The 15,557-nt window shown below is 44.4% G+C and overlaps 1 protein-coding gene across 2 annotated transcripts in view; it reads left to right on the top strand.

Annotated features, from left to right (window-relative positions):
- rb1 (retinoblastoma 1) overlaps positions 1-15,557 on the top strand; it is a 37,826-nt gene that overhangs the window by 3,624 nt on the left and 18,645 nt on the right. The window contains exons 4-17 of one of the 2 annotated variants that reach the window (XM_014196605.3): positions 244-369; positions 626-664; positions 856-905; positions 1,163-1,273; positions 1,513-1,658; positions 4,681-4,758; positions 5,467-5,576; positions 5,689-5,763; positions 7,001-7,088; positions 7,223-7,339; positions 7,635-7,691; positions 7,784-7,815; positions 7,974-8,050; positions 8,333-8,550. In XM_014196605.3, coding sequence (XP_014052080.1) covers positions 244-369; positions 626-664; positions 856-905; positions 1,163-1,273; positions 1,513-1,658; positions 4,681-4,758; positions 5,467-5,576; positions 5,689-5,763; positions 7,001-7,088; positions 7,223-7,339; positions 7,635-7,691; positions 7,784-7,815; positions 7,974-8,050; positions 8,333-8,550 — 1,324 coding nt within the window. 2 annotated transcript variants of the gene reach the window in all.

Raw genomic sequence — 15,557 nt, 5'->3', positions numbered from 1 at the left:
CCCTAAAGGGAACTTTGGAGACTGGAAGGGCAAAGGGGCATGTGCTCTGCTCCGGTAGAGCCCTATCTGTGCACGTGCCTGCCTCTGTTTATAATAAGGAATGCATACATCAGCCCAAATCTCCCTATTGAAAGTTCAGGCCTTAACGCAAACATAACAGGTGTTCGGCCAAGTGAACACATTCCAATTCTTGTTTACAATGAGATGCAGTTCTAGCAGTTTCGTGTGTCCTCTTGTGTGCAGTGTGAAGCAGTTCCTGGGCCTGCTGAAGAAGATGGATGTGAACCTGGACACCATCAGCACCAAGGTGAACTCAGCAGTGACACGACTGGAGAAGAAGTATGACGTGTCCCGGGCACTCTACCAGAGGTTTGAGAAGTGCGTGGGTGTATCGTAACGTCATGTTTCCTAATGGCTAGTTTTGATGTCTAACTGTGCTGTACCTCTAGATGGCAGTGTAGTTTCTCTGGACCCTTTTGTCAGCTTTTATTGTTATCCAACTTTAGATTTTCACAAACATGCAAACTGCAGAGTACACAACCTGAATTTGAGCTGTTTAGTTATGTAATTATGTGCCCACATTGTATTTGAAGTGCAATATTTATCACCACGTATCTTGCTTCAGGACATGCAGCACAATCTATGCAGAGGACTCAGAAGCAAAGTAAGTGAATATAAAGTACAGAAATACCACTAATTTGAATGATAATCTCTGCCACAATGCTGATCATTGCCATCTTTTAAACCATGTCTTCACTCAGTCCCGTTTATCCAATAGTAAATGAGGGCCAATGTTGATATTGGGGAGTTTGCTCCAAACATGTAGTGTAATGTCAATAATGTTCTCTGTTCCAGGGGGAAAGAAATCCTGCGGAGCTGCTGGACAATGTTCCTTTTGGCTAAGGGTGGGTCAGCACTTGTTGATCACTAACGTTGTAAATGTTTTTTTTCCAAGGCGAAGAACAACATACACGTTTGTAGATGTAGGGCTCTGAGATGGTTTCCATATTCCACTTGTTATGTTTTCCCTCTCAATGTCTACTCAGAGTTCTGGCGAGATAAACAGCAGGTTTCTGTTCATCGGTCTGTTTCTCCCATGACGCTGTTAAGACTGTCCAATGTTATGATACTGCTCCTGATGTGCGTTGTCTACTGTCTGCAGGAAGGGCTCTGCAGATGGAGGATGACCTGGTCATATCCTTCCATCTGATGGTGTGTGTTCTGGAGTTCTTCATCAGGCGTTGCCCGCCCAGCCTTCTGCAACCACATTACCGTAAGACAGACTCCTTTCCCTCAACTACTGCAAGCCTCAGGCCCTCGGATAGACATGCTCTTACATTTGCATCGGTCAACTGCCCCTATGAATATATTATCACTCTCATTACTCAACAAAAAAAGTGAAAGTTACCTTTTTAACATAACACATGCGTTCAGTGTGTTATATTACCACAGGTCTGATACGTTCTGTAGATGAATGGTTATAAAATCAAACCTTTTAACCCCTGCCCTCAGAATCGGTCATCAGCACAGCCCAGAGCCCCCCAACAAGAACCTCCCGTCGCAATCAGAGCAAAGCCAAGCCCCGCCAAGCCCCGCCAGAGGTGGATGTGCAGCTCCTGGAGAGCCTCTGCAAAGAGAACGACTGCAGCGTGGAAGAGGTTCACACAACGTTTTGACTCCTTTACACTCATGGCTTGTCAGCTTGTTGTAGCTTTAGATCCCAGTCCCCCAGTCGTCAAAATTCACTACCCCTTTAGGGTTCTAAATAAAAAAAAATATTGGTAGCACTGGTGCTCCCAACTTCAAATATTTTTTACATTGCTTGAGAAACAACCTATATTGGGCCTATATGAATTCTAACTACTTTTAATGCACATGTTGTGCCCTAGACACTAATATGTAACATCAAATACATTCGTTTTTTTAAAATAAAAGCTAAAATGTTGATATGAATACCTTTCATCGAAATTACAAAGTCATTTGTGGAATATTAGGTTTCTAAATTGTGTAAAAACACTTTTCCTATTGAGGTGCATTATGTTAAATTGTGCACAATCTCTTTAAAAACATCAAATTTGTGATGATGACATGCAAGAGATCTGTCATTTATTTATTGCTATGATCATTGATCTCCTGAAGAAGAAGCTATACCTTTCTTTCGGTGTCCCCAAATATTTTTATATACTGGTGAAGTTGCCAGGTTGTTAACTAGCTAGCCAATAAGGTAACATTGAAAAAAGTGTAAACGAATGGTTAGCGACGTTGACGCAAGGGTTTTAGAACTGCCCACAAAAGTAAAATGGTCCCGGCGATCTGCTATAGGAAGATACAAATGTTGGTATTATGGGTCAGATCATATGAACTTGTCGGGCTAGAAGCAAGCCGTTTTTGCTGTAGTAGTGGCGCAACTATGATGCTAACGAATCTGCCCTCGCTTGTTTCTCTTGGGCACTTGGAAACAACGGTACACCGACGCCTTTTATTACAACAGCTATTATCTGGGAGATTGTTATCACAGTGCTTCCAAAATAAAACTCCTGGTCGCACAGCAAAATATATGGTATTGGTCCTACTTTTGAGCCCTGCCTCGTTTGTATATTGTTGCATTTTATGTGTGTGTGTGACTGTCCTGGTCTAAGTGTATCAATATTTTGTTACTTGTGGACCCCAGGAAGAATAGCTGCTGCATCTGTAAAAGTTAATGGGGATCCAAATAAACAAACACCCAATCTACTTAAGGACAAAATTTCAAATAAACGTTTATTAGTCTCATACACAGTTTAGCAGATGTTATAGCTGGTGCAGCGAAATGCTTGTTACTAACAGTGCAGTCAAACAAGTAATAAAATAGTAATAATAATCAAAAGTAGAAACAAGAAATCACGAATGTCAGCGTGAATTTAGTTAACCCAAACAAAACTGTATCAGTAATCCAAATGTAATCTATGCTTATATACACCAGAAAGATATACTAAGAATGATATGTACAGTAGTAGATGTATTAGAGTGAGCTATGTGAAGAATACAGTGACTTCGGAATATATTCAGACCCCTTCACTTTTTATACATTTTGTTACGTTACAGCCTTATTCTAAAATGAGGGAAATTGATTTAATCCAATCTACAGACAATGCCCCATAATGACAAAGCAAAAACAGCTTTTTAGAAATCTTTGGAAATTTCCAACAAAACAGAAATACCTTATTTACATGAGTATTCCATGTTTCCATTGATCATCCTTGGGATGTTTCTACAACTTGATTGGACATGGTTTGGAAAGGCACACACCTGTCTATATAAGGTCCCACAGTTGACAGTGGATGTCAGAGCAAAAACCAAGCCATGAGGTCGACGGAGTTGTCCATAGAGCTCCGAGACAGGATTGTGTCGAGGCACAGATCTTGGGAAGGATACCAAAATATTTCTGCAGCATTGAAGTTCCCCAAGAACACAGTGGGCTCCAACATTCTTAAATGTAAGAAGTTTGGAACCACCAAGACTCTTCCTAGAGCTGGCCACCTGGCCAAACTGAGCAATCTGGAGAGAAGGTCCTTGGTTAGGGAGGTGACCAAGAATCCGATGGTCACTCTGACAGAGTTCCTCTGGAGATGGGAGAACCTTCCAGAAGGACAACCATCTCTGCAGCACTCCACCAATCAGGCCTTTATGGTAGTGGCCAGGCGGAAGCCACTCCTCAGTAAAAGGCATATGACAGCCCGCTTGGAGTTTGCCTAAAGGACTCTGACCATGAGGAACACGATTCTCTGGTCATGAAACCAAGATTGAACTCTTTGGCCTGAATGCCATGCGTCACGTCTTGATGAAACTTACCACCATCCCTACGGTGATGCATGGTGGTGGCAGCATCATGATGTGGGGATGTTTTTAAGCATCGGGGACTGGGAGACTAGTCAGGATTGAGGGAAAGATGAATGGCGCAATGTACAGAGATCCTTGACGAAAACCTGCTCCAGAGTGCTCAGGACCTCAGACTGGTGAAGGTTCATCTCCCAACAGGACAACGACCCTCAGCACACAGCCACGACAACGCAGGAGTGGCTTCAGGAACAAGTCTCTGAAAGTCCTTGAGTGGCCCAACCAGAGCCCAGACTTGAACCCTATTGAACATCCCTGGAGTGACCTGAAAATGGCTATGCAGTGACGCTCCCATCCAACCTGATACAGCTTGAGAGGATCTGCAGAGAAGAATGGGAGAACTCCCCAAATACAGGTGTGCCAAGCTTGTAGCGTCATACCCAAGAAGACTCAAGGCTGTAATCGCTGCCACAGGTGCTTCAGTAAAGTACTGAGTAAAGGGTCTGACTACTTATGTAAATGTGATATTTCTGTTTTTTGGGAACATTGTCTTTATTGGGTATTGTGTGTTGATGAGGGGGGAAAAACAATTTAATCAATTTTAGAATAAGGCTGTAACTTAACAAAATGTAGAGAAAGTGAAAGGGTCTGAATACTTTCCGTACACAGTGTATAAAATGGCTTAATGTCTCTATACTTGGGACAGCCGCGTTGGCTGTTAGTGTGTGTATGTGAGTATGATGTTATTTTTGTTACACAGAATGGATGTGGTTCAGCCTGTTCATTTACATGGCTGTGAAGTCTGTGTTTGTTTGGGTGTCATCTCATTGGTTTCATTGGTTGTCTGTTGTATTTGTGTTCAAGGTGAAGAGCGTGTACCAGACCAGTTTCTCTGCTTTCCTGGACTCCATGAGCCTCTCTGGGACTCGGGACCTTCCTCAGGTAGGAACCACACACTACATTAAATGCTGGAGCTTATTGCTATCACCCAGGTTATATAGAAAATAAGTCCACTAACAATGGTGTCTGTTCAATAATCAGTGGCAATTTGCTAGTAGTAATATCTCTAGCAGCCCCACCATATTTCATAACTATATGACAGCCATTGGAAAACAGATCCGTGTTTTTCAGGCAGTGTGCGTGTCTGAAAGCTCTTCTGTCAGGATGTGTTTGTACTGCAATGTTTGGCAGCTGGATTTTCATTAGATGTGGTATCTCAGGACAGTATTTTACAGGGACACGTATGGAGAAGAAATAGGGGTTAATATTGACTTTGAATTGACAACGATTTGTTTTAATTCAGGACTATTTCCCCAGTAGCCAGGAAACGGTCACAATGATTGACAAAGACGGCGGTTTAGTAGGCTATTTATCCCATCTCTGCCAGGACAGTAGCTACATTGACGTGTGATGTTGGTTTGCCGAAACGACTCGATAACGAATGGTCTCCAGTCATGGGGTTTTATATGATTCATGGTGGCAGTCTGCCTAAGTCATCATGGTAGAGGTCTTTTCCACTCCCTCAACACAAAACCATACCTTTATACTAAAATGCTGCAGTTTCTGTGTAATTGTGAAACTTACCTGGAATATCCATGATGTTATTGAATTCCTGTCAGAGCCTGTCTTGACCTCCTGTTGACGTTTCAGGCGACTGACCTCAGCAAGCAGTATGAGGAGCTCTACTTCAAGAGTAGAGACTTTGACAGTAGGCTGTTCTTGGATAATGATGAGACCCTTCTCACTCCCAAAGTAGAACCGTAAGTAGAACCACAAGTAATGATGTTTACATAATTGTTGAAGTATTTTCTCTGACCAAGAAAGTCTCGCTATAACTAGTACTTTATAATGTCCCCTCACTTCTCCTCTCAGAATGCCGGTGGAAAGGACACCAAGGAAGAACCTGCCGGAAGATGTTGTTCTCATCCCCCCACAGACGCCTGTCAGGTGAGCCCACTTTGACCTCCACTGGCTAGAACAGCGTGTTCACCTGGACGAACAGATTTTGACTCCTATGATGTTTGAGAGTCCTGTCCAGGGGGGTGTACTTGCACATCAACCGCTTCACACTACAGAACAAGGAGCTCCTTGCCCTATGGGCTGTTCTGGCTCAGACAAGGCTTACCTACCTATGATGTTTGGTAGGTAGTTTTGCCTTTTCAAAGCCTTGTGTATTAAGCAGAAACTATTGATAGAAAAACCCTGGCGATATGAAATGGGTTCTTTATTACTTCCACCTCTTCTCTTTATAAATGGGATTACCTGTATGGGTGTGCGTTGAGTCTGTAAATCTATATGTATCAGTTCACGTGACCCTGAATACCACAAGGAGAGATCTGTTTTGACGTGGCTCTTGCGTTTTCACTTGTGGTTAGAGCGTTGTTACCGAAAGGATGCTGGTTCGAATCCCTGAGCCGACAAGGTGGGAAAAAAACAACACCGCTGTCAATCACTCTGAAGGATCAGGGGTTGAAAATCACACACAAATGACTCAGTTCATGGCTTTGGATTTTAGTCCTGTGTAGATATTTCACACTCCTTCTAACTTCAGGTTTTCAAAAATTAGTGTTAAATCTTGTGTCCCTAGAAAGGTATACAAGTCACACGCTGGCCACGTTGCAAAATAAATGTACAAGTTATTCAATCATTTCATCCAAACTTCTCGCACACGTCAACGAGCCTCTGCATAGCCAGACACTAAAATAGAACTTGTTGGCGATTGGAAAATGAACTGAGGTCCACACTCCAGTCCAGTTGGTAGTGGTAATGCACCTTCAAGTTGGTTGCCAACCGCCATAAAACTCCACAGAAGAAGACTGAAGGAGGCGAGATCACTAGAAACGAACTAGGTTTCCCCTTTTATCTGTGGATTAATTGTCGGAGTAGAGAACACACAATTGTGTGACTCAAAATGGGTCCAAATTCTACAACGATCCAAAGATCTTAATAACAACTCAATATTTACATTCCAGGACAACTTAGCTAGCAAGATAGTTGGTTTAGAGTTTGTTTTTATATTTCAACCAGTGTCCTGATCGCGTCTGTGGATCGACAAAATGAACATGCGCCCGTGGATGCACGCGTGTGCCCATTCTAATCAGCATGTCAGGTGATTAAACTCTTTCTGTCTCGTGGAGTCCTAACGTTATATTAATCATGTGTGTTTCACCCCATGTCTTTGCAGAGCTGCCATGAACTCCATCGCGCAGTTGAGGGTTGATCTCACCACCTCTGGCGACCAGCCCTCTGCCAACCTGGCAGTGTATTTCAAGGTACGTTTCACCACGCCTGTGTTTAAGGGTCAACCTCACCTGCCGTACCATTGAATCATATCGCTCAAGTCATTTTGGGGGCATGTTCCTGCCCTTTTAACGCTCTCCTCCTTCCCATCTTGTTGTTGTGACAGAACTGCACAGTGGACCCAACAGAGGAGGTGTTGCAGCGTGTGGAGAGTCTGGGTCTCCTGTTCAGCCAGAGGTTTGGTCAGGCTGTGGGACCACGCTGTGTGGGGCTGGGCAAACAGGTACCACCTGGCTTAAATCCAGCACACTATACAGAGGAATTGCACTACTTGAGACAAGGGGGGGTGGTATAAACTGTTGATACAGAGGGGTTTTTCCACTTTGAGACCTGACAGAAATAATAATCATGCCACCTTGTGAAACTGGTGTATAATGTTTGGTTGATACACCACACCCCATGATACAGTGCAGGCACATTACACTGTAGTCATAAACTCACCCCATGATACAGTGCAGGCAGACAACTATATGATACTGTGTAGTCATAAACTCATTCATGTCTCTTCTCTTCATCAGAGGTTCACCCTTGGCATCCGGTTGTATTACAGAGTCATGGAGTCCATGTTGAAATCGGTAAATGACCTGGTCTTATTCCTATTTCGGTTCTACCTCCATATTTTCTGAAATGTCTGACAAATTCTGAAAAATCTATTTTTCCCAAATAGGAAGAGAAAAGGCTGTCGGTGCAGAATTTCAGGTATGCAAGAGAACAAAATGTGCTCATCTCACCAGAATTAAAAGGATTTGCTCTTAAATTACTCTCAACAAGCAAACATTTGAATAATATAGCTGCAGAATTTATACCGCAGTGTACTGCCCATTTCCCTGACCTAAATCATGTGATTTCCATTCCAGTAAACTACTCAATGACTCCACATTCCACACCTCGCTCCTGGCCTGTGCTTTGGAGGTCGTCATGGCAACCTATGGTGGTGAGATTCTTCAGAAGCCACATTCACTCACTGCTAATGGATGCAGTCGTCTGGATGAATGTATAGATTATTCTACCAGCCTTTCATTTCCATATTCTCACTTCTCATAGGACACTCTAATAGTATTTAATAGAATTAGCAACATGCATATATGTTACAATGCTGTCTGTCATTAGTTGTAACTACTTCCCTTTTAATAACATTTCTAAACAGCATCATAATCAATATAACACAGATGAGCTATGAGTCATGATTTCACTGCCTCTGTTGTCCTCCAATCAGGGAGCACCTTCAAGAGCGCTGGCTACAGCAACGGTGGCGTTCCCGTGGAGACGGACCTGTGCTTCCCATGGATCCTGGACGTGTTCCAGCTGACAGCGTTTGACTTCTATAAGGTCATCGAAAGCTTCATCAAGGCTGAGCCCAGTCTGAGCAAAGACATGGTCAAGCACCTGGAGCGCTGCGAACACCTCATCATGGAGACCATTGCCTGGAGGGAGGTAGGTCACACACAGCAAGTCTTATCACCACATAGTTACATTATGACATAACTGCAGCACTCAAGGCCAGGTTGCATTCACTTTCTATCAGCAGTTTAACACCTCCAAGCCAGTACTACCAGAGCAGTGCTTGGTTTTGATGTCAGGGGGACTTGTTTCTGCATGTATAGATTATAGATCGTACTGTAATAGAATCGACAATCTCTCTGGGGGCAGCCCCAGCATTGGTCATCACTGGCAGCTGCCTGTGCTGCTGTTGGGCTCCCTATGCACCAGGCTGCAGGAGAAGTAGTAGATGAGTGGGTTGAGGCAGCGCTTGGCGCTGGCCAGGGACAACACCACTGGGTGCAGAGCATTGGTGGCCCAAGCCAGGACTCAGCTGGGCAGCAGGCCCACGTGGGTCAGGGTGTGGCCCAGCAGGTTGAAGTGGTAGGGGACGAAGCAGAGCAGGATGACCCCCAGCACCCAGTGGGTGAGGGTGCGCTGGCTGCTGCGGTGCTGCGAGCGGGAGCAGTGTCGAGGCTGGCGCAGCACGCTGAAGAGCAGGAAGACACCCTGCACCAGACACAGAGCCACGAGGATAAAGGAGCGCTGGCTTTGGGACGACGGGTCTAGAAGACGGGGCTGGTGGCGGTGGGCCGCACCAGATCCCTCCGCTCAGCAGCCGCTGCACGCAGCCTGCAAGGTGGTGTCATCAGAGGATGCACTACGGCAACATAACGGTCCACGGCAATGCAGACCAGGAAGAAGATCCCTCCATACACACTGATGTACTTGAGGGTGAAGGTCAGCTGACAGATCATCCCTCCAGGGATCCAGGAGGTGGGCAGAGCCTTGGATTGGGCCTGGGCCTTGTGGTGATGGTGGTAGTAGTAGATCCTCAGGGCCAGGGACACCATGAAGAACAGGTCTGCAGCAGATAGGTTGGCCATATAGACAGCGGTAAGGGTGCGGGGGGGAGAGCCACAACCTGCGCAGGGCCAGCCCGTTGGTGGCTATCCCCAGGAGAAAGATGATGCTGTAGGAGGTGAAATGGTAGCAGGTGTTGAAGGTACGGTTGGGGAGAGAGGGTGGGAGAGGTCCACCACGTCTGTCTGGTTTGTCAAATCCATGGATAGCTTTGGTCTTTCCAGTTGCGGCTCATTGCTTTGTCTCCCTCATGTCTGGGGAGAAAATGAAGGAAAATAGGGCAGAATACTGTACCAGCAGTTTAACATGTGACAGGTATACCATATATTTAATTAGATAGACTTTCGTCTTTTATGTCTGGTACTTTATGGTATTTAAATATTTGCACATCGGTGATTTTGAGAGCGGTGTGCTGGCACAGCTGTGCTGTGCTGAAAAGTCTACAGCTCACAAGCGCGCACACACACGGGCTATTTCAGGGTCATTTCCATCCCAGTAACTGTTCTCCCTACTAAAACACACTGTGCCTGTAAGGTGTGTAATTAACTTGAATGTCCTGTAGAAAATAATCATTCCTTTTGTTAATGGTTGATTTGCATTTTAATTTCCATGATAATCATCTGTATTGTAAAGGGATCACGTGTCTACCTGTAGGACTATCTGGAGTTTCTCAGTGATTTACTGGGAAAGAAGATGGCAGTGAAATTCCTCCTGTACTATTGTGTGTCTGTCAGAGATCCTGAAGCACATGCTCCAGGCAGAGAGAATCTTTAGAAATGCTGCTGTGGTTACTCCACGTTAACCTGGAGAACAACCCTTATCCTAAGTGTCTCTCCTTCCTAGTTCCTTGGAAAAGGAACTCTTACACAATCCTTACAACCTCTATAGACTACAACCTCTACAGCCTAATATTCTTAGCTGTGCAACATCTCAATAGTTTCCTCAGATGTTATTTATGTTTGTATATTGTAGTTATTATAAATCCCATGCAGGAAAACAATCTTGAATGACACTTCCAATTTTTTTGGAGGCTACAATAATTGTGTGTGTAAAGAGTCATCTTTGAGCAGATATTGGGGAAAGGAGCACATTTTACCGTATGTTTCAGAAAAATGGTGTTCCAAATTCTCTAACGCCATTAGACTGATGGTCAGTGGCGTATTGGTGTCCAGCCTCTGTCCTATAGTGAAATTATGCTTGGGGCAGCAATGCAAATAGTCTGGGTAGCCATTTGATTAGATGTTCAGGAGTCTTATGGCTTGGGGATAGAAGCTGTTTAGAAGCCTCTTGGACCTAGACTTGGCGCTCCGGTACCGCTTGCCGTGCGGTAGCAGAGAGAACAGTCTATGACTAGGGTTGCTGGAGTCTTTGACAATTTTTAGGGCCTTCCTCTGACACCGCCTGGTATAGAGGTCCTGGATGGCAGGAAGCTTGGCCCCAGTGATGTACTGGGCCGTTCGCACTACCCTCTGTAGTGCCTTGCAGTCGGAGGCCGAGCAGTTGCCATACCAGGCAGTGATGCAACCAGTCAGGATGCTCTCAATGGTGCAGCTGTAGAACCTTTTTGAGGATCTGAGGACCCATGCCAAATCTTTTCAGTCTCCTGAGGGGAATAGGTTGTGTCGTGCCCTCTTCACGACTGTCTTGGTGTGCTTGGACCAGAAGGATAGCACTGTGTGTCTGTCAGATAGGGCACTGGGGGTTAACAATCAATCAGGAAAGCAGGGACTGTTTGTTGCTCACACTGACTGCATGGTGCTCTTACAGCTGAGAGCAGTGTTGTAACCCTGGAACGGTCTCGAGACCACATCGAGTGTCTCGGTGTCAGATACGTTTTTACTCAGTCTTGACTCCGTCTCAGACAATGAGAACACGTCATTTCTTCCCGAGACCAGCGGAGTATAACTCATACAGTAATTATCAGCTACCATTCAGTCAGCGCATAAAACCATTTTGCCAGGCCAAATATATATCTTATCGCTTATTGAAACCTGGACCTCCTACTTAACTCATAACATTTACTGTTCTTTACTTTTTGTCCAAAAAATATCCTCAAACTTTGTCATGCTCGTCAGAATTTCCTTGGTTAGCTGGTAGAGAAGAGTTCTACTTTATGAGTTATTTGTGGGGAAATGATTTGAAAGTTGCGCGCTCAATATTCGTAAGGGGAGACCGAGGGAAATGGTCAATCTATTATAGACATGTTTGTGCAGTGGTTAACTGTGGCTATTAGACCTTCAGTGGGGGGAACGTGTACCAAAATCGCAAAAAAGTACAGAAACATAGCATCACTTAATGTGCCCAACTGAATCAAACCTACCTGAGGCTGAGCCGAGCTTCGGGCTGCCACTCAGAGATGGCCCCCACATGCATAATGCTACCCACAACCACACTACTTACACAACCTATGGTAGCCTAAAGCCATCACTATCACGAAAAGCAACAACAGTGACATGTCAAAGGATGTGTGTGAAAGCGATTGTAATACCAGCGCACTCCATGTAGGAGAGTGCACTTTTTGTAGAAAGCCCTCAGTCACACACAGCATGATGTTAAAGGAAAAGCAGCTCATTCACTCAGACATAAAAAGCCAGTAGATCCTAATCATAAGAAACCAAAAACACAACCATCAGGCTATTACAACCATTGCAGCGAATACTTCCCATTGCAAAAATAAAATCACATTCAGCACACAAAGTAACCAGTGAACTAAAGTTTTAAATGCAGCGATGTTACACACAAATCATTTTCAAAGAGAGTTAACAGCAAGTGAGCAGCAATAAAAACACGGTTCCACTCACCAGGTGATTAAGTTATTCTTGTAAAGGGTGACGCTAACAAATTAGGAACAACATCCTCTTCGATAACACCTGCTGCAGCCGCTGCAAACTAGCCTACAACAAAAGCTAGCTAGCTAGACTGTGGGAGAACTACTGCTCGCTTTTGCCGGAGACCTGTTGGCCTTCAAGAAGGCAGAAGTTTCCTTATGTTTTTGTAAAAACTGTCCCACCCATTACAAGTCAATGTGATTGGTTGATTCCACTGTCACTCCAAAATTCTGCCCTAATACTGTTGAATGGCAGATGCCTTCTATCTAGCTTCTGATTGCCTAGCCAATGGCTGATTTAGCCCCCCAGAGACCACCGAAGAAAAATCCTTATTGGATCTTTTTTCTCTTCAGTGTTAATCCTTAATCCAACAACAAGATATTAAATCAGAACATCATTGAAAGTAATATAATTAGTATTTTATAAATCCTTAGCCGTTCTCTGAATGCATGTTTGGGTTAGTAATAATGTGTAGAGTGGTTCTATTTTTCCTCAGCAGCATTTTCTCACTATGAATGTCTAAAGAATCCATATGTTGTTCTGAAATATGAACACAGAAATACTGGACATTTTGAACTATTGTGGTGTAGATTTGACAACATTACAATCATGGTCTTGTATTGGACTCACAATTTTCTGGTCTTGACTTTGCCTCGGACCCCTTGTCCCCCTCTCGGTCTTGACTCGGACGCCCCCCTCCGGTCTTAGCCTTGATTTGGACTCAACACAACACTGGCTTTACTATAAGATATGTTGGTAAACGTACCATGCCAGTGTTGTGTTCGAGACCGATTTCAAGACCGGGAGGGGGACGAGGGGTCAGTAAAAACCGAGACCAGAAAAAATGTGAGTCCTATGCAAGACCATGATTGTAATTAGTTGTACATTTAGATTAGGAAATGCTTAGCCTAATGGTTGTGTTTGTATTCTTGTGATTGGGACCTAGTGGCAGAGTGAATGGACTGCTTATCCTTTAACATCATGCTGTGTGTGACTGCTGTCTTTCCATCAGCCCTATGCAGTGGTGCCTGGAGAAATGGGTATACAAACATTTCCCCCACAATTTCCCAAACAGCCTCCCCGGTGAAGGAAAGCACCCTGTGTGAAAAATCCTATATTTTTCACTTTTTTTTCTTCTCCAAAGTCCACAACAATGCTTAAACTACACCAGGATAACATTTTGGAGGTCTGGGAAGAGTTTATATTATTTTTGCCAAATCTGGTTGGGTGGGCCTGGCTCCCCAGTGGGTGGGCCCGTGCCCACCCATGCCTACGCTTCTGATGCAAACCAGGCATGGTGACTGAATTGGACATCACAAATACCCTACTAACCAAGATTTAGGACTAAACTTTTTCAATACCTGGTTTGCATACCCATTTTTGCCTTAGTTTGCAATTACTGGTAAATATCGTACGTTGAAACGTCTTTCATAACTACCCCACTAGCTACCAATGTCATTCTTCTGTGAGCTGCTCCATGCCAAAACCAGTTGAGCGCTCTTGCTGCCTGCAGATGATATTCCGCAGAAACGAGGCCGTGTGCGGCACACATGAATATATTTCATGCACTTGACGATTGTGTAGGTTACTTTGTGCATGATTTCTTTAATGTACTACATAATTGGTAAGTCGTATACCTCCACTACACTACTTTGATGTGTATCAGTGGGGATTAAGTGAGTATATGCAATGCCCATAACAAAAAGTGTTTATACCTGCGTATAGCCTCCAATACACCACTGGTCCTTTGTGTTTTACTAAAAGTGCACTCTCCTACATGAGTGCACTGGTATTACCGTTTCATTCGGAAGGTATTCAGACCCCTTCACTTTTTTGCACATTTTGTTACGTTATAGCCTTATTCTAAAATGGATTAAATGAAGAAAAAAATCCTCTTAACTCTACACACATTACCCCATAATGACAAAGCGCAAAGTAAAAAAAAAAAAACCCAGAAATAACTTGATTGCATAAGTATTCAGACCCTTTGCTATGGGACTCGAAATTGAGCTCAGGTGTTTTCATTGATCATTCTTGATGTTTCTACAACTTTATTGGAGTCCACCTGTGGTAAATTCAATTGATTGGACATGATTTGGAAAGGCACACACCTGTCTATATAAGGTCCCACAGTTGATAGTGCATGTCAGAGCAAAAATCAAGCCATGAGGTCGACGGAATTGTCCGTAGAGCTCCGAGACAGGATTGTGTCGATGCACAGATCTGGGGAAGGGTACCAACACACTTCTCCAGCATTGAAGGTCCCCAAGAACACAGTGGCCTCCATCATTCTTAAATGGAAGAAGTTTGGAATCACCAAGACTCTTCGTAGAGCAGGCCGCCTGGCCAAACTGAGCAATCGGGGGAGAAGGGTCTTGGTTAGGGAGGTGACCAAGAACCCGACTGTCACTCTGTCACTCTGACAGAGTTCCTCTGTGGAGATGGGGGAACCTTCCAGAAGGACAACCATCTGTGCAGCACTCAACCAATTAGGCCTTTATGGTAAAGTGGCCAGACGGAAGCCACTCATTAAAAGGCATATGACAGCCTGCTTGGAGTTCGCAAAAAGGCACCCAAAGGACTCTCAGACCATGAGAAACAAGATTCTCTGGTCTGATGAAACCAAGATTCAGCTCTTTGGCCTGAATGCCAAGCGTCACATCTGGAAGAAACCTGGCACCATCCCTAAGGGAAAAGCATGGTGGTGACAGCATCATGCTGTGGGGATGTTTTTCAGAGGCAGGGACTGGGAAACTAGTGAGGATTGAGGGTAGGATGAATGACGCAAAGTACAGAGCTCCTTGATGAAAACCTGCTCCAGAGCGCTCAGGACCTCCGACTGGGGCGAAGGTTCACCTTCCAACAGGACAACAACCCTAAGCACACAGCCAAGACAACGCAGGAGTGGCTTCGGGACAAGTCTCAATGTCCTTCAGTGGCCCAGCCAGAGCATGGACTTGAATCCGATCGAACATCTCTGGAGAGACTTGAAAATAGCTGTTTAGCGACGCTCCCCATCCAACCTGACAGAGCTTGAGAGGATCTGCAGAGAAGAATGGGAGAGACTCCCCAAATACAGGTGTGCCAAGCTTGTAGCGTCATACCCAAGAAGACTTGAGGCTGTAATCGCTGTCAAAGGTGCTTCAGCAAAGTACTGCGTAAAGGGTCTGAATACTTATGTAAATGTGATATTTCAGTTTTTTGCAAAAAGTTCTAAACCTGTTTTTGCTTTGTCATTGTTGGCTGTAGATTTGAGGGTTAAAAAAAAAC

The sequence above is a fragment of the Salmo salar genome, chromosome 04 (assembly GCF_965601325.2).
Source record: "Salmo salar chromosome 04, fSalSal1, whole genome shotgun sequence".
Lineage (NCBI taxonomy): Eukaryota > Metazoa > Chordata > Actinopteri > Salmoniformes > Salmonidae > Salmo > Salmo salar.
The sequence above is the reverse complement of the archived record's forward strand: the minus strand, read 5'-3'. Positions and strand labels throughout refer to the sequence as shown.